The 20,223-nt window shown below is 40.9% G+C and overlaps 1 protein-coding gene across 12 annotated transcripts in view; it reads left to right on the top strand.

The window, feature by feature from the left end:
* Positions 1-20,223, top strand: part of Grik1 (glutamate ionotropic receptor kainate type subunit 1) — a 400,993-nt gene that overhangs the window by 291,859 nt on the left and 88,911 nt on the right. For all 12 annotated transcript variants that reach the window (XR_005491017.2, XM_006248053.5, NM_001111114.1 and 9 more), the window contains exon 7: positions 4,007-4,150. Coding sequence is in view for 11 of the 12 variants with exons in the window: in XM_006248053.5 (XP_006248115.1) it covers positions 4,007-4,150 (144 nt within the window). In the remaining variant the exon portion in view is untranslated. The remainder of the gene's footprint in view (positions 1-4,006; positions 4,151-20,223) is intronic.

The following is a 20,223-nucleotide window of genomic DNA, read 5'->3' as shown; positions in this document are numbered from 1 at the left end:
CATGGTCCACTTATAATCCTCTTTCCTCCGCTTCTCCTGGTCTCTATTTAAAGCTAGCAAATATTCATTGAAGTTCGAATTATAGCAACTGCTCTGTCAAACCTTCAGTGAACCTGCCAGAATTTCTTCCCAACCAACAGAATTTTTAGTCTGCTTGAACTGGTTTTTTTGCCGTCTTCCCAAATCCACTTCCAAATTCCACTCACTGATAGGGCATTCTACCTGCTGCCAGCTCATTGACAGTGCAAATGAGCAATGCCTTCTCAACCGCTTGGGGCCTTCTAGCAGCATGGCTCCCACAGGTTTGCACCTTCGGTAGAATTTCCATTAACAATTTCGCCAAGCCTTACCTTACCTATGACCCTGTCCAATGGCAAAGACTAATGAGAAACCGATGCCTCTTGCCCATTTGCTCTCCAAAAACAAGTTTTCTTCCCGGTATCCCAATCAGGGATACAATATGCCAATTTTCCTTGTCTCTGAGGTGTTGGGGCATCTCATTGCTTTGCATTGGCAGTCACCACCATGTCCTTATGCTTTGTTATTTGCACAAAGAACCCTGAACTCAAAATAAATGCTCTATTTACAGTGACAGATTATTACAGGAAAAAAATGAATAGAAAGTAAAATCAACAAAGGAAGACTTCACACAGGGCAGAGCCCTGATAGGCCTGCGCTTTTAAAGGTGTATTGTACCACTGACACTCCCGGAAGTGCTTGACTCCCAGCAATCATCTGTGACTCTACCTGTGAAGTGTCGTCAACCAGGAAACCCACACAAGCACTGGTGTGCAGGAGTATTATGAGGAGTAAACCATATAAGCACGGAGCCCCCACATAACTGACCTTCGTCCCCAGCACTTCCACACCTCAAATTGATGAAGCATAGCCTAGTACCTCAGAACAACAAAAGGCAACGTTTACCACATCCATATTTTTAGCATAAGCATTGCATGGTCCTAGACTCCAGAAAATATAGTCCGACATATTTTCTCACAAACCAGTCGTTAGCCAGTATTTCCTTTTGAATGCACAGGACTTGAACACCCACAAATCCACTGAGTTACTGAAATTTGTTCCACTAGCCAAAACATTATGCATTTCTTATGGGAAAGCAGCTTTCCATATGTGAATATTGTTATGAAAAGATTTTCTTGGGGGCATTGAGAAATTTTACATCACCTATTTTTTTCAAGATACATATAAGAACCAGCAATGGGAAAGACTAAAGTGTAAGAATGCCTTCTGCCTAAGAATGGGCATCTCAGTCAGGATTTCTATTCCTGCACAAAACATTATAACCAAGAAGCGAGTTGGGGAGGAAAGGGTTTATTCAGCTTACACTTCTACACTGTTGTTCATCACCAAAGGAAGTCAGGACTGGAACTCACACAGGAAAGGGGCCTGGAGGCTGGAGCTGATGCAGAGGCCATGGAGGAATGCTGCTTACTGGCTTGCTTCCCCTGGCTTGCTCAGCTTGCTTTCTTATAGAACCCAGGACTAACAGCCCAGGGATGGCACCACCCAAAATGAGCCCTCTCACCCTTGATTACTAATTGAGGTCTTACTGCTGGATCTCATAGAGGCATTTCCTCAAGGGAGGCTTCTTTCTCTGTGATGACTCCAGTTTGTGTCAAGTTGGCACACAAAACCAGCCAGGACAATAGGTGATCATACACATGAGTTCACAGTGACTGTAGGTCCCTGAATAATACTTACACAAGATCAAGCCAATTGTCTTCCACCACAAATGGGTTTATGAGGGCTATTGACACTCCATGAAAACTAATGGGAGAAAATCAGTTTTCTTCAGTGTGTGGTCTACTATAGGCTATCTGTTCTCCAATGTATGGCTCTACACCATGTAAAATCAGTAATCAGACTCAGTGGGTTATAAAAAAGAAATAAACACTTATGAAATTGGGACAGGGAGATAAGAAGGTCTGGATGAATCTATAGGGGTTAATGGGAATGCATAGATGATCAAAATACATCGCATATATGTATGAAAATCTCAAAAAATGAATAAGCTAATTTTTAAATATTTCACAATTGAATGACATATAATGCATAACTGATATGCTTGTGGTACTGGCATGTATCATACTGTCAAACTGTTTTTAGCTTCTATCAAGCTACTTTTCTATCATTAAATAATTGGACAGGATGGGACCACAGATTGTACCACCAACTTAAGTATCCAAATGTTGGCTTTCTCACTATTAGTTTATAGATCCCATTTAATATCTTGATTTTCTTTCTACAAAGAAGAATGGCGATGAAATGGGTTCTTGTTTCTCAAGGACTCTGAACAGGGACAGATGTGTAACTATTACTCAGTAAATGTCCACCCTTACTACAGATTCTATTTTACCAAGTCCACCTGTCAATAGTTCACTTTCTCCAGAGAAAATCAAATAAGGTTATCGGAATGGTGGAAATCATGGGTGCTAGACTGAGGCAAGCAGGGGGCTAACGTCTGTCCATGTAAGAGATTAGCAGATAGACTTGGCTATGTCACTGATAAAATAGATTATATCGACCTTCAGTCAATCAAAATAAGTTGTGAAAGCTCAACCAACCAAAACTGCCATCATCATCAACCTCACTCTTCTGTGTCAAGAACATAAGTAAAATTATTTATATTAAGTCAAGATAACATAGAGGTCTTGTCAAAGTGTGTTTTAAGGTTTGAATCAATAATAACTCATGCTGTGAATGTTTATTAAACTATGTTCCTGTAGCATAGACTGCACTTAGGTACCAAAGGTTGAATAGTTTCTGCTTTCAAGACACCCTTATTGTTTTAATTAAGTGACAAGTATTAGAAATAAATTGACATGTCATTGACACTTTACAGAATAATATGGGTTCAAAATAGAGTTGTTTTTTTTTTTCTTCAACACTGATGAGATGAAAGACATGGCATTTACCACTCAGAGCTCTTTACAGCTCCATCCTGACATAATTAACCTCAAATAGTGACAGAGTCAACTAAACGCAGAAAACCACATACATTTTTTTTCTGCTAGAACCTGGATTTTAGGTTTAACTCTGTCAATTTTCCAGCCATATACATATGTGCCTCTATAAATCAATATGTTGCCTGAGGTCAGTTTTACACATAGTAAGTAGCTTTATCTGCTTACTTTGGAGAATTACTGAGAATTTCAAATGAGCTAATATATTTGAAGTTACAAAGAAAGCCCTCCAGTAAAATGTGAGGGTATTACGAGATTTTTATCCCCCAAACCGCAGGGCAGTATACTTGACAAAATGCTACGAGTATTATATAAAATTTGGAAAGTGAGAAGAATTTCATGAGGAAAAGAAGCCAAAGAGAACTATTCCCAAAGAGAAGTAACTAATTTCAGCCTATTTCATGGTAACTCAAAGAGGCAAAGTGCTGGCTTATTCTGGTCCATGGGTCTGTACCTCAGATTGCCTGAGGTACAATCCTGAGATTGCCACTGACTTTCATATCATGACTCCTAACTTCCCTCCTCAACTCTGGCCAAGGTACGCAACCAACACAAGCATTGTTAATAATAAAAGAACCGATTGGCTTTACTAGCAAGAATTTGTTCTCTGTAAAATACAAAGGGAGACAGAAGAAAAGGAAAAAAGAAAACAGGAAAGAAGAAGGAAAAAAGGAGGAAGATGCTGAGAGACTATTACTGAAATGAGTCTTAGTACGTTTGTCCTCAACACTGAGCTTGACATAAAAAACAGTCCTAAAATATGTACTGAAATACGATCATCTGTAGTCTATCTGAGTTTTACTTTGTTTTTACGAACTCAGCAACAAAGGTCAGATTCCAACTTACTCTGGAATATAAAGTTTTCTTTTGTAGAATACTAGCTGTTGATGACTGAACCCTGTTTAGCTAAAGATCGGAAGCTCTTGAGGATCAGATCAACAGCAAGGAAGGAATGTCCGGTAGGTGGGTAGAGGGAACTAATGAAAATGGAACTGATGGCATGGTGCACGTCTTTTTCTCCACAGACTGAAGCAGCGCTGATGTACGATGCTGTGTACATGGTAGCCATTGCGTCCCACCGTGCCTCTCAGCTGACCGTCAGCTCCCTGCAGTGCCATCGACATAAGCCATGGCGCCTTGGACCCAGATTTATGAACCTCATCAAAGAGGCAAGTGGAGATTCCTCTTAGCCTATTTGCTTAGCACCATTCAATTTGTCTCTTTGATGCATTTCTGGTAGCATGGTGATGCTAATGGACGAGCAGTCAGTGTCAACCAGTATTCTCAGATCTCAATGTCAGAACTCAGCCTAGAGGATCTATCCCGTACTTTCCAATATGATGCTGCAATATTCAAACAAGCTGAACCACAATACTACTATCTGTCATTCCAGCCACGATCCAATTATGCTATGCTGTCTACACATTGGAATTTAGACATATTGGCTTCATAAGGGATGTTAGTTCTCACATCATGAGCTCTTGGTCTTTGTGGCCTCCCACGGCTTGCGTTTCTTAGTACTAAACAATGGACATCTTTATGGCTTTGTTAATGAAAGAAAAAAGTGTGGTTCTATTTAAAACTTACTCAGCGTCCTACATGTTCTTTAAGAGTGTAGGATATTTAGGAAGAGACTGTTCATTACTAATATTCAGGTATTAAAAGCTATCTCTGCCTTATCTTGTTCTCTGGTGCAATTTAAAGTTCCTTGCCAAGACCCGTGAGAATCCCAAGACTCTTAAAATATGTGTACCTTTGGATTATCTTTGAGACCACCATGCACATATTTTTTAAAAGAAAGGATCTTGGGAGCTGAAAATCTGACTGAGTATGCACAATACCCTGTGACATGCTCTAAAATATTCTCCATAGGATGCAGAGGCTTATTCTCCCATGAGGAGTATCCTCTTCCCTACACATCCTGGAGAAAGTCAGAGTGAGGCAAACCTCTAATTGAGAAGCATTTAAAGGGGCAGATTACAAAGGGAGAAGGCTGAGTGTACCCTGAGGGAAGCTACCAGTTTTGGGCTAGATGTCTGCTGGTCTCCTCAGCACCCATAGAGCACCTCTCCTGCAGTTCACTCAGCAACCACTCACAGCCGACCCCAGTTCGTAAAGGTAAGGACCAGAGAGAGGCTACATGTTAGAAATAAGACTCCAACTACCAAGGGAGGACAGGTTTTGGCGCTGAGCAAGACATACATTTTCAGATGCAAACCCTGCACTTTTTAAGACGGGGGAAGAGTTTTCCTTAAGTTCAGCTCTTCTTCCCTTGTCTGTCCCCTATGGCTGCCTAGATATAAACCCCAGCTCTGCTAATGTTTATGAGCAATTGAACAAGGATTAGACACTTAACCTTCCTGTGTCTGGAATTTACATCTGTGAAATGGGAATAGACCGTCTATTTTCTCAGCATCACTGTACAGAAACTGAGTAAAATTACTGCTTGTGAATAGTGAGGGGGTCCAGTAAGCATTTGAAATATTGGCTTTCCTTAGCATGAAAATACACACTTACAATTGCCTCGTTCGGTTTACTGAGGATGGTGCCAGGATTTAAAACTGGCAAAACAACAAAGAAATCACAAATAGGCATGAAATGAAATGCCCTCTCTGACAGCTACATAAAAATGACATACTGTGGCTAATAGAAAACTGTCACATGGCCGCCTCTTCCCCCTGCAGTGATCAAAGTCATGTCCTGAATTGCCATCCTGATTGTCTTGATCTTTAACAAGAAAACACCTGGTTCCCTTTTATCTCAAAGCAATGAAAGGAGAAGCAGACTCCCTTAAGAAAGTCAGAGATCAAACACTCAGAGCAACCCAAACAACTTTTTGCTTCTACTTAACCTGCATGAGAAGGTGAAGTTGCCAAGCATCATTTAGATATGTTTAAAGAAATAATGAGTCCAAGAGAAAGGACCACTGGGACATCAAGAATACATTTTCTGTTTTTATCCCGCTCTCAGAATCCACGGTTGGGAGTGAAAGGAAGGCTATCAAGGGAGACTCAGAACATCTGTCAGATCTTTCCCATACACATTGGCTCCTGAATCACTGTGGCATGTTGTGATGGTTTGCATATACTCATCCCAGGGAGTGGCACTATTAGAAGGTGTGGCCTTGTTGGAGAAAGTGTGTCACTGTGGGGGTGGGCTTGGAGACACTCCTCCTAGCTGCCTGGGGATGCCCAATCTTTTCCTGGCTTCCTTTGGGTGAAGAGGTAGAACTCTTAGCTTCTCCTGCACCATGCTTGCCTGGATGCTGCCATGTTCCTGCCTTGATGACAATGGACTGAACCTCTGAACCTGTAAGCCAGCCCCAATTAAATGCTGTCCTTTATAAAACTTGCATTGGTCATGGAGTCTGTTAACAGCAATAAAACCCTAAGACACACATGCTACCTTTGTCAGGGAAGGTGGCAGGGTGGTAGAACAGGAAATGAAGACTGATGTCCCAGGAAAACCAGCAAGGAGGGAATTTTGTGATCAACAGATCCTAAAACAAGAGAAAAATTATGAGTGTTTCTTTGGCTGACAGCACAGTCAAATTTTGCCAATGTCAATTTCCATTATAAGATAGGAAATAAGGTCCTCAGTCATAAAACATCCCCAGGTCTTTTCCTGGAGCCAAGGGATTTCCACGTGCAGAGTGGGGAATAATGACGACTCAGCACCCTAGATTTCTGGGGCGAAGACCAAGCTAGTCACAGGAGGTCAAGCTCCTGGGCAGAAGTGGCTGTGAGCGCAGTAATCCCTGACACATGTGCAGCATTCCGAGTAAGGAAATTAAAATGAGCATCTTAAACTAACCACCATGGGGGCCGACAGTAAAAAGAGCAGAAGCAATGACCATTTGGAACGTGATGCTGTACATGACAGAGTCTGTCTGACCAGAGATTTGCTAAACAAACATATATTAGGAGATGACCATTTTCCACTTAACAGAAGTTACTAGAACTCTTGTGAAATAACTGAATTGGTTTGCTCTTCTGTTGCTGTGATAAAACACTGAACAAAACCAACTTGGTGTGTGGAACAGTTTTATTTCATTTATATTTCCAAATAACAGTATATCGCTGAGTGAATTCAGGGAAGAAAATTAAGCAGGAAACAGGTGGCAGGAACTGAAGCAGAAGCCAGTGAAGAGCACAGCTTACTAGCTTTCTGGTTCATGCTTAACTCAGGACCACCTGCCGATGGTAACACCACCTACAATAGGCTGTGCCTTTCCATATCAACCAACAATGAAGAGAATTCCCCACAGACATGACCACCCATCATCTGAACAATCTCTCAGTTGAGACTCCCTCCCCCCAGGTGATTCTCGATTGTGCCGAGTTGGCAATAAAAACTAACCAGGACAGTAATATTTTTGTGGTTCTGGGTATCAAACAAAGGGTCTCACTAATGCTGGACAAGTGTTCTGCCAACGAGCTATATTCCAAGCCCCTGTTCCATACATTATTAGCATGTTGTCACAAGAGATAGGATGGTATCACAATGGTTGTCACAAGAGGTAGGAGCCATGGTTTCAACCATCGACTCATATAAATTCTACCTGGCTGAGAATTACCAGGCTTCATCTGAAGCTGTCCAGTCTCACAGCATAAATGCCATGCCATTCAGCAGGATTTATAGGCTCTTTGGTGACCTTGTTTCCAAAGCCCAGTGGCATCTCTCATCTCTGCCAGTGTCACCAGCCCTTGTTGAACCTCTGATGTCTCCCTAAGCATGACATGTAGTCATGCTCAATCGCTTGGCCTCTGGTTGGAGTGTCATTTGTCAGGGTCGTGACTTATGTCTCGTGCAGGCAGCGGCTCCTGTCTTCTGATGCTGACCCCGCATCTTCCTTCCAACTCTAATTATACTGTCATATTTATGTTCCAAGATGAGCATTTTTCCGATCTCAAGTCATTGGCTTTTGGACAGAACAAGTACTCGAGTAAATCCAGTTATAGATGAAGGATAGAAGGAGCTGGAAAACACTTGCAACCTGCAGACGAAGTGAAGGCAAAGCAGGGACCAGACATGTCAGCCAGCGTTGGTGACTCTCATACCAGGAGTGGCAGTGGGGCGGGGATTATAAATCTATCGACATATTTAGTTCCAGAACGGGGAACAGAAATCTGAGGTTAACTGCGGTTTGCTCTCTCTGTATAAACTTAGTCATTTCGCTTAAGGTTTCTTACTCTCTTCTCTTACATGTGTATAAAAACACTCCGTGTATTCATGTGGAATACACGCATATTGGATCAAAAGGCCTAGCCAAACCTGCTATGTAGTTGCTGCTTCATAAAGGGTGAAATGTACATCAGTGAAGCAGCTGTCAGTCAACCAGGACATTGTCCACCATACTGTAAGCACTGTGTCCTTGTCTGTGGTGCCATCTTCATTATTATTAGAATCTAGGATGGCATGGCACTTGTATGTATAAATATGGGTAAGACATTGCAGAAAGAAATCAGAGTGCCCAGACATACATGCACATACAACACACACACACACACACAGAGAGAGAGAGAGAGAGAGAGAGAGAGAGAGAGAGAGAAACTCTAGAGAAAGGTGAACTCCGCCATACTTTTGTCCTGCTGTCACTTAATTTTGCTTTTGCTTATCAAGATGAGCTGCCCCACATATAATTCTGATAGCACTAGGTCTGGTCTGTAAAGTCAGTCAAAGTTCTCCTTTTTTGAAACGTGTCCTTTCACAGTTCTTGTTTTGTACCTACTGAAAAACTACATCTGTCTGCTCTCTCACTTTGAAGCATCAACATCTCAGTTGCACTTTATCAATGCTGACCTTAATCATTTCCCTCCAACTCACTTATGTTTAGGAGACATACCATCAAAGGGATATATTTTTTAGTCTTTTCCTTAATAAGAAATCTTGACAGAGAATAACTTTCACAACCATGTATATGTATCTTTTGTACATAACTGTTTTGGTGTGTGGTGCTATAACAAAATACCTGAGAGTGGACACTTTTTAAAGAGTAAAAATATGCACTCTTAATAGTTCTGGAGTCCAGAACGCAGTGTCATTGATATCTGATGCATATTGAGGGTGTCCCTAGCTGTATCCTCACATGGCAGCACAGTGAAAGACTAAATGGAGACTAGTCTGTTCATAAGAGTGTCAAGACTTCATATGAGCCTTTTCATAAGAGTGTCTACCAACGACTAAAGGCCACCCTCTCACTACTCTTCGCATGTGGACTAAGTGAATTTCAAAGAGACACAGTCATAGCTATCATCACTGTGCCTAAATAGTTATCTCTGAAGAATCTGATCAATGGCCAGACAGGCAAACACCCATCAGAAATATGGAAAGGAAAAGTCAGAGAGGGTTGAAGAGTCTGCCAAGTTCACTGGGAGGACTTTATAAAGACCATAGACCATGGGTTTCGTATTTAAAGTCGCCTAACACAACTGGACACCTCTTTGCTCTACTAAATAGTCCTGCCTCTCGCACCCTTTCTGGCTTCTTGCTCACTTCCTCATTCATATCTGATCTTGTGTGTGTGTGTGTGTGTGTGTGTGTGTGTGTGTGTGTGTGCGCGCGCGCGTGTGTGTATGTGTGTGTGTGTGTTGTACATATGTTATTACCAAGTATGCATATCTGTAGTGTCTGACTATTGTACCTTCCTCAATCACTCCCCACCTTGAGTTTTGGGAGGCAGGGTATCACTTAACCAGAAACTTGAAGACTCCATTTACTTGCTGCAAACAAGTCAATGATCTTACTCCACCCTTCCTAGTACTGAGGTCACAGATGCATGCTACCATTCACAACTCTCCCTCTGGATTCTACGGATCCAAACTTAGGAGATCATGGCTGTGCAAGACCCACAGAGCCATCGTCTCTGCTCTGCATGTTACTTTTCCTTTGCTGCCCAGAGCACTCTCAGTTTCCCATTCACTAAATTTAGGTCCCATCTTCTCACCTGCTTTTGTATTCTCTTCTCTCCCAAAATAATCTAGACCTTATTTTTGTTCATCCTAATTATTCTTTCATGTGTATCTTAGCTTCTTAGCAAACTAGGAGGTGAGATAAGTTTTATGATGACTGTCTCAAAGTTGCCCCTAAAATAACCACTTATCATTGCTGTTTGGTACCCAAGGAACATCCATGGTATTCAACAGTCTCTGGGTTCTCAGGCCTGACCTTAGACCTTTCTTGATATATATCCATTAGCATGTCCATTGCCAGTGACAATCATCCAATGTTGTGGCCACTCCCACCAAACCCAAGCTCAATAACCACTACTCTCAAAGTCAGTTTACCTCCACCTTATTGAGTCTTGTACATGTGAACAGCTTCAATTTGCAAAGACTTATTATCCAAATCTTCAGCTCATTTCCTTTCCCAAGACAGGGTGAGGTCTGATGCCTGTTCCAGTGTTTTCCTGGTTCTGCTCCTCTGATCTCCTCTACTGAGAATTTTCCACTATTCTCCAAAAGTACTTTATAAACATTTATGTCATTTATTCTTTGAGAATTTCACACACTGTATTTTAGTCATATTTGCCTCCTTCCAGAACAACTCTTCCTTCCCTACACTCCCAACTTTATTTTAAAACCTATCAATTCTAGTGTGTGATGCCTTGGGATATCCTTGGGTATTGGGCATCAATTTGAGCATGGTTTACCTGCCAATGGCAAAATTCTCAAACACACGCACACGCACACGCACACGCACATGCACACAATGTCCCTCTCCCAACAGCTATTAATTGCCAATAGGGCCATGGCTTATGTGGCACTGTGTGTCCAATTCCCCTCCCCATGCTGGGATGGGAGCATTGTAGCTTGAATTTGTACATGTCTTGTAAATGTTCTCACAAGTTTGTATATGCACCTACCCTACTGTGTCTGGAAAATCCTGTTTCTTTGTAGACTTCCATTGTTTCCCATGGCTATTACCATTTTTTTGACCTTCGTCTACAGCACTGTACAAACCTTTACCTCTAACTTTATAGCATTTTATAATGGAAACGTTGTTGTGTGTTCTATGCAGTGTGTTTCTTAGAAATAGAACTTGTCATGTCCAAGGCTAGCTCGGTTTCCCAGAGCGCCTTTTCTGCAAGCATGAGGGCCTGTTCTACTTTATTTCTGTTGGATGATGAATGATGCAGGCAAAGAGCAAGAGAGGAGAAGAGAAGTTTTATTTGTTTCAGGTTACATGCTGTTATTGAGTGATAAGGCTAACTCTCTTCTCAGTAACCTATGGGTCTCTGTTGACTGTAGGAGTTGAAAACGAATTTGATCTATAATTTGATTGAGTGTCCTTGCAGTAAGAGGAAGCATAACACCACATGGGAACAAGGAAGCTGTATAATTCAAAAAACTACCTGAGTTCAAATCCCCAGCACCCATATAAAAATTAGATTTTATCTATGCATCTCTATAATCCCAGAACTGGGTTGAGGAGTCAGAAATAGGTGGATCTGCTGAGGTTGTTAGCTGGTCGACCTAGCCAGAATGCCAAGTTCTTTCTGGTCTCTGCATGTGTGTAAGCACATAAGGCTCCTACACACACACACACACACACACACACACACACACACCCCTACACACACATAAACGCACACACACACCCCTACACACATACACACACACCCCTACATACACACACACACACACACACACACACACACACACAATGTTGCTGTACTCATTTTTCTTACCCAGTATCATCTCTTCTTCTAAATACAGTAGGTGTGGAATAGTGAGTAAGTAAGTGTGTTTCTTTAAATATGACCACACTAACTGGAGTGAAATATGAATTCAGCCCAACTTGGCAGCCATATGTTTGTCTTCTTAAATAAATAACATATTGATTATATACTACAAAGATAAGTTTCTGTGTGGCAAAGGCAATTATTGGGTTAATATGATCCAAGTAATTTTCATATTTAGAGAGCAAATAATCTGATTTCTGGGTTTTACTGATCACATCATCCAGATAATTAGACAAGTATTCTATTCCTGTCCACTTTGCACATGTGAATGTCTCAGATTTGTGACATCACATATTTAATGAATTTGTTTATACAAGAGCAGATTTATTCTATTTCAGAAGGGAAGCCTCGGTGTGACCCAGAGCCAGAGGAAACTAGGTTATGCAAAAGAAAGTCCAGGTGCATGTTCTAAGATAAACCCTTAGAAAAATACAAATTAGTTTCCCCAGAGTGCATGGCAAAGATACAGTTAAAGTCAGCAGGTTCACAGTTGCAAAGCAAATATTGGCAAAGGAAGTTGTTATATTTTTAAATTATGCAGTGAACTGTGCAGGCTGTTAGTGCAAGATAATGGGTTATAAACAACATGCATAATAGTTAAAATAATTATATATTGAACAGATGGGAATATAGTAAATGCATCATCTCAGTTCCTGAAATAGCTGACACCCTGGCAAGCCATGTGGTCCAAAGGTCCCGTTTATCATTTCCTCCTTGGGCTGATATTTATTTTCATTGGCATTGTTGTGTACACTTCAGATGGGTTTTTATATGCGTTTTCTAGAACAGACATCAAATTGTCACTGACTGGACACAGATTACATCGCTTACAAGAAGATGAATTACAGACATTTGTCACTGAGTGGTACTCTGGGGACCTGGGTAAGGCACTAATTATACAGGGAGTCCGTAGGGGCTGTGTTTCTGCAATAGATGAAGAGGAGTGAGCCTCTTTTTAATTAAAATCAAATTGAATCACACACAATGTGTTGCACATGTTAAAGCTTCCATTCAGGAGTCAGGGCCAAGTGTAGACAAATTTTTGAAATCCACGAAATACAGTCTCTAGTCTCTTCGTAGTTCTATATTCCCTATGGGCAGGTGCCTTGGCCTCATGATCTTTTTGTAATTCTACATTAAATCTTGGTAAAGTGAAACTCTTTAACTAAATGAATGACTAATTTAATTAGCAAATCAATACATGGTGGCAGGTGTCACTGACTTTATTCACAGGCCAACAGGGAATTTCTAAACTTAGAAAGTTTTCAGAAATCTAAGTGAAACCGCCTTTGAATTGGACTGAGATATAGAGTTGACTTGGAGTCAAGTCTACCTATCTCTCCACAGTCATACTCACAGACAGCAGTGTCTTCTCAGACCACAGGGCTCCCCTCCTTGCCCTGCAAGCTGTAGTGTGCGCCTGTCCACTTCTCCCGGGACAGTGAATGGACCCAAGGATTAAGTAGGGCACAGGCACTTGATGCTCTTCACTAGAATCCTATGGTTTCTTTTAGGTATATGCCCAGGACAGAGCAGGCCCTGTCCCTGACCCTGTCCTTGGTGTCTTCCCTCTCAAGACTTTGCTCTCACTGCCTAAAAGGGGGTTGAATTTGGAAATGCTACCCTTTTCAGTCACAGCATTTACAAATATTTTCAAGTAGCTCAAGTTTAGGTAAAAGGACTCAAAGTTGCAAGTAATGTCTCCTTCCAGCAAGGAATTAATAATCCATTAAGGAAAAATTGGTAGTACGATGTAACTTACATAAACAAATAGGTATTCAAATGAATTGAAAGCAATTATGTTTAGAAGCCAAGCAGTATAGCTCAGTGATGAAGGCACTTGACACACATGACTGGTCACCTGAGTTTAAATCCTAAGGATCCACATGAATACTGAAGCTGAGAGCTGCGTGTACAAAGCTATGCTCTATGCTGTGTGCTCACCATGGCATGTACATCCATACAAGAACATGTGAGCATGCACACACACACACACACACACACACACACACAGTCACATACTAATAAATAATCATAATATCAGGTGTTAAGGTAACAGTCAAAATAGTGAAAATAAGACCTAAGAAAGTATGATAGACAGTTGAGAGGTAACCCCTTATCAGAATATCGAAACTATATATCTCCCCAATTCTTAAGATATCTCTCTGTGTCACATAACTACCTTTACTTTTCTTCAAGTTTGAGACATAAAATTAAGAATATGCCATATGGTAACTGTAGTACTTCTAAAATATTATTCAATGGCCACTTGAACAAAGCACCATCCTATTCTTTTTTTTTTAATTTTTTTATTATTTTTTTTATTAACTTGAGTATTTCTTATATACATTTCAAGTGTTATTCCCTTTCCCGGTTTCCGGGCAAACATCCCCCTCCCCCCTCCCTTCCTTATGGGTGTCCCCCTCCCAACCCTCCCCCCATTGCCGCCCTCCCCCCATAGTCTAGTTCACTGGGGGTTCAGTCTTAGCAGGACCCAGGGCTTCCCCTTCCACTGGTGCTCTTACTAGGATATTCATTGCTACCTATGGGGTCAGAGTCCAGGGTCAGTCCATGTATAGTCTTTAGGTAGTGGCTTAGTCCCTGGAAGCTCTGGTTGCTTGACATTGTTGTACTTTTGGGGTCTCGAGCCCCTTCAAGCTCTTCCAGTTATTTCTCTGATTCCTTCAACGGGGGACCTATTCTCAGTTCAGTGGTTTGCTGCTGGCATTTGCCTCTGTATTTGCTGTATTCTGGCTGTGTCTCTCAGGAGCGATCTACATCCGGCTCCTGTCGGTCTGCACTTCTTTGCTTCATCCATCTTGTCCAATTGGGTGGCTGTATATGTATGGGCCACCTGTGGGGCAGGCTCTGAATGGGTGTTCCTTCAGTCTCTGTTTTAATCTTTGCCTCTCCCTTCCCAGCCAAGGGTATTCTTTTTCCTCATTTAAAGAAGGAGTGAAGCATTCACATTTTGATCATCCGTCTTGAGTTTCGTTTGTTCTAGGGATCTAGGGTAATTCAAGCATTTGGGCTAATAGCCACTTATCAATGAGTGCATACCATGTATGTCTTTCTGTGATTGGGTTAGCTCACTCAGGATGATATTTTCCAGTTCCAACCATTTGCCTACAAATTTCATAAACTCGTTGTTTTTGATAGCTGAGTAATATTCCATTGTGTAGATGTACCACATTTTCTGTATCCATTCCTCTGTTGAAGGGCATCTGGGTTCTTTCCAGTTTCTGGCTATTGTAAATAAGGCTGCGATGAACATAGTGGAGCACGTGTCTCTTTTATATGTTGAGGCATCTTTTGGATATATGCCCAAGAGAGGTATAGCTGGATCCTCAGGCAGTTCAATGTCCAATTTTCTGAGGAACCTCCAGACTGATTTCCAGAATGGTTTTACCAGTCTGCAATCCCACCAACAATGGAGGAGTGTTCCTCTTTCTCCACATCCTCGCCAGCATCTGCTATCACCTGAGTTTTTGATCTTAGCCATTCTCACTGGTGTGAGGTGAAATCTCAGGGTTGTTTTGATTTGCATTTCCCTTATGACTAAAGATGTTGAACATTTCTTTAGGTGTTTCTCAGCCATTCGGCATTCCTCAGCTGTGAATTCTTTGTTTAGCTCTGAACCCCATTTTTTAATAGGGTTATTTGTTTCCCTGCGGTCTAACTTCTTGAGTTCTTTGTATATTTTGGATATAAGGCCTCTATCTGTTGTAGGATTGGTAAAGATCTTTTCCCAATCTGTTGGTTGCCATTTTGTCCTAAGCACAGTGTCCTTTGCCTTACAGAAGCTTTGCAGTTTTATGAGATCCCATTTGTCGATTCTTGATCTTAGAGCATAAGCCATTGGTGTTTTGTTCAGGAAATTTTTTCCAGTGCCCATGTGTTCCAGATGCTTCCCTAGTTTTTCTTCTATTAGTTTGAGTGTGTCTGGTTTGATGTGGAGGTCCTTGATCCACTTGGACTTAAGCTTTGTACAGGGTGATAAGGATGGATCGATCTGCATTCTTCTACATGTTGCCCTCCAGTTGAACCAGCACCATTTGCTGAAAATGCTATCTTTTTTCCATTGGATGGTTTTGGCTCCTTTGTCAAAAATCAAGTGACCATAGGTGTGTGGGTTCATTTCTGGGTCTTCAATTCTATTCCATTGGTCTATCTGTCTGTCTCTGTACCAATACCATGCAGTTTTTATCACTATTGCTCTGTAATACTGCTTGAGTTCAGGGATAGTGATTCCCCCTGAAGTCCTTTTGTTGTTGAGGATAGCTTTAGCTATCCTGGGTTTTTTGTTATTTCAGATGAATTTGCAAATTGTTCTGTCTAACTCTTTGAAGAATTGGATTGGTATTTTGATGGGGATTGCATTGAATCTGTAGATTGCTTTTGGTAAAATGGCCATTTTTACTAAATTAATCTTGCCAATCTATGAGCATGGGAGATCTTTCCATCTTCTGAGGTCTTCTTCAATTTCTTTCCTCAGTGTCTTGAAGTTCTTATTGTACAGATCTTTTACTTGCTAGGTTAAAGTCACACCGAGGTACTTTAGATTATTTGGGTCTATTATGAAGGGTGTCGTTTCCCTAATTTCTTTCTCGGCTTGTTTCTCTTTTGTATAGAGGAAGGCAACTGATTTATTTGAGTTAATTTTATACCCAGCCACTTTGCTGAAGTTGTTTATCAGCTTTAGTAGTTCTCTGGTGGAACTTTTGGGATCACTTAAATAAACTATCATATCATCTGCAAATAGTGATATTTTGACTTCTTCTTTTCCGATCTGTATCCCCTTGACATCCTTTTGTTTTCTGATTGCTCTGGCTAGAACTTCAAGAACTATATTGAATAAGTAGGGAGAGAGTGGGCAGCCTTGTCTAGTCCCTGATTTTAGTGGGATTGCTTCAAGTTTCTCTCCATTTAGTTTAATGTTAGCAACTGGTTTGCTGTATATGGCTTTTACTATGTTTAGGTATGGGCCTTGAATTCCTATTCTTTCCAGGACTTTTATCATGAAGGGGTGTTGAATTTTGTCAAATGCTTTCTCAGCATCTAATGAAATAATCAAGTGGTTATGTTCTTTCAGTTTGTTTATATAATGGATCACGTTGATGGTTTTCCGTATATTAAACCATCCCTGCATGCCTGGGATGAAGCCTACTTGATCATGGTGGATGATTGTTTTGATGTGCTCTTGAATTCGGTTTGCCAGAATTTTATTGAGTATTTTTGCGTCGATATTCATAAGGGAAATTGGTCTGAAGTTCTCTTTCTTTGTTGTGTCTTTGTGTGGTTTAGGTATAAGTGTAATTGTGGCTTCATAGAAGGAATTCGGTAGTGCTCCATCTGTTTCAATTTTGTGGAATAGTTTGGATAATATTGGTATGAGGTCTTCTATGAAGGTTTGATAGAATTCTGCACTAAACCTGTCTGGACCTGGGCTCTTTTTGGTTGGGAGATCTTTAATGACTGCTTCTATTTCCTTAGGAGTTATGGGGTTGTTTAACTGGTTTATCTGTTCCTGATTTAACTTCGATACCTGGTATCTGTCTAGGAAATTGTCCATTTCCTGAAGATTTTCAAGTTTTGTTGAATATAGGTTTTTATAGTAAGATCTGATGATTTTTTGAATTTCCTCTGAATCTGTAGTTATGTCTCCCTTTTCATTTCTGATTTTGTTAATTTGGACGCACTCTCTGTGTCCTCTCGTTAGTCTGGCTAAGGGTTTATCTATCTTGTTGATTTTCTCAAAGAACCAACTTTTGGTTCTGTTGATTCTTTCTATGGTCCTTTTTGTTTCTACTTGGTTGATTTCAGCTCTGAGTTTGATTATTTCCTGCCTTCTACTCCTCCTGGGTGTATTTGCTTCTTTTTGTTCTAGAGCTTTTAGGTGTGCTGTCAAGCTGCTGACATATGCTCTTTCCTGTTTCTTTCTGCAGGCACTCGGCGCTATGAGTTTTCCTCTTAGCACAGCTTTCATTGTGTCCCATAAGTTTGGGTATGTTGTATCTTCATTTTCATTAAATTCTAAAAAGTTTTTAATTTCTTTCTTTATTTCTTCCTTGACCAGGTTATCATTGAGTAGAGCATTGTTCAATTTCCACGTATATGTGGGCATTCTTCCCTTATTGTTATTGAAGACCAGTTTTAGGCCGTGGTGGTCCGATAGCACGCATGGGATTATTTCTATCTTTCTGTACCTGTTGAGGCCCGTTTTTTGACCAATTATATGGTCAATTTTGGAGAAAGTACCATGAGGAGCTGAGAAGAAGGTATATCCTTTTGCTTTAGGATAGAATGTTCTATAAATATCCGTTAAGTCCATTTGGCTCATGACTTCTCTTAGTCTGTCGACATCACTGTTTAATTTCTGTTTCCATGATCTGTCCATTGATGAGAGTGGTGTGTTGAAATCTCCCACTATTATTGTGTGAGGTGCAATGTGTGCTTTGAGCTTTAGTAAGGTTTCTTTTACGTATGTAGGTGCCCTTGAATTTGGGGCATAGATATTTAGGATTGAGAGTTCATCTTGGTGGATTTTTCCTTTGATGAATATGAAGTGTCCTTCCTTATCTTTTTTGATGACTTTTAGTTGGAAATTGATTTTATTTGATATTAGAATGGCTACTCCAGCTTGCTTCTTCTGACCATTTGCTTGGAAAGTTGTTTTCCAGCCTTTCACTCTGAGGTAGTGTCTGTCTTTGTCTCTGAGGTGTGTTTCCTGTAGGCAGCAGAATGCAGGGTCCTCGTTGTGTATCCAGTTTGTTAATCTATGTCTTTTTATTGGGGAGTTGAGGCCATTGATATTGAGAGATATTAAGGAATAGTGATTATTGCTTCCCGTTATATTCATATTTGGATGTGAGGTTATGTTTGTGTGCTTTCATTCTCTTTGTTTTGTTGCCAAGACGATTAGTTTCTTGCTTCTTCTAGGGTGTAGCTTGCCTCCTTATGTTGGGCTTTACCACTTATTATCCTTTGTAGTGCTGGATTTGTGGAAAGATATTGTGTAAATTTGGTTTTGTCATGGAATATCTTGGTTTCTCCATCAATGTTAATTGAGAGTTTTGCTGGATACAGTAACCTGGGCTGGCATTTGTGTTCTCTTAGGGTCTGTATAACATCAGTCCAGGATCTTCTGGCCTTCATAGTTTCTGGCAAGAAGTCTGGTGTGATTCTGATAGGTCTCCCTTTATATGTTACTTGACCTTTTTCCCTTACTGCTTTTAATATTCTTTCTTTATTTTGTGCGTTTGGTGTTTTGACAATTATGTGACGGGAGGTGTTTCTTTTCTGGTCCAATCTATTTGGAGTTCTGTAGGCTTCTTGTATGTCTATGGGTATCTCTTTTTTTAGGTTAGGGAAGTTTTCTTCTATGATTTTGTTGAAGATATTTACTGGTCCTTTGAGCTGGGAGTCTTCACTCTCTTCTATACCTATTATCCTTAGGTTTGATCTTCTCATTGAGTCCTGGATTTCCTGTATGTTTTGGACCAGTAGCTTTTTCTGCTTTACATTATCTTTGACAGTTGAGTCAATGATTTCTATGGAATCTTCTGCTCCTGAGATTCTCTCTTCCATCTCTTTTATTCTGTTGGTGAAGCTTGTATCTACAGCTCCTTGTCTCTTCTTTTGGTTTTCTATATCCAGGGTTGTTTCCATGTGTTCTTTCTTGATTGCTTCTATTTCCATTTTTAATTCCTTCAACTGTTTGATTGTGTTTTCCTGGAATTCTTTCAGGGATTTTTGTGTCTCCTCTCTATGGGCTTCTACTTGTTTATTTATGTTTTCCTGGAATTCTTTCAGGGATTTTTGTGTCTCCTCTCTATGGACTTCTACTTGTTTATTTATGTTTTCCTGGAATTCTTTCAGGGATTTTTGCGATTCTTTCAGGCATTTTTGCGATTCCTCTCTGTAGGCTTCTACTTGTTCTCTAAGGGAGTTCTTCACGTCTTTCTTGAAGTCCTCCAGCATCATGATCAAAAATGATTTTGGAACTAGATCTTGCTTTTCTGGTGTGTTTGGATATTCCATGTTTGTTTTGATGGGAGAATTGGGCTCCGATGGTGCCATGTAGTCTTGGTTTCTGTTGCTTGGGTTCCTGTGCTTGCCTCTCGCCATCAGATTATCTCTAGTGTTACTTTGTTCTGCTATTTCTGACAGTGGCTAGACTGTCCTATAAGCCTGTGTGTCAGGAGACCTGTTTTCCTCTCTTTCAGTCAGTTATGGGGACAGAGTGTTCTGCTTTCCGGCGTGTGGTTTTTCCTCTCTACAGGTCTTCAGCTGTTACTGTGGGCCTGTGTCTTGAGTTCACTAGGCAGCTTTCTTGCAGCAGAAAAGTTGGTCTTACCTGTGGTCCCAAGGCTCAAGTTCGCTCGTGGAGTGCTACCCACGGGCTCTCTGCAGCGGCAGCAACCAGGAAGACCTGTGCCGCCGTTTCCGGGAGCTTCAGTGCACCAGGGTTCCAGATGGTCTTTGGCTTTTTCCTCTGGC

The sequence above is a fragment of the Rattus norvegicus genome, chromosome 11, assembly GCF_036323735.1.
Source record: "Rattus norvegicus strain BN/NHsdMcwi chromosome 11, GRCr8, whole genome shotgun sequence".
Lineage (NCBI taxonomy): Eukaryota > Metazoa > Chordata > Mammalia > Rodentia > Muridae > Rattus > Rattus norvegicus.
This window is presented reverse-complemented; position numbering and strand designations above follow the sequence as displayed.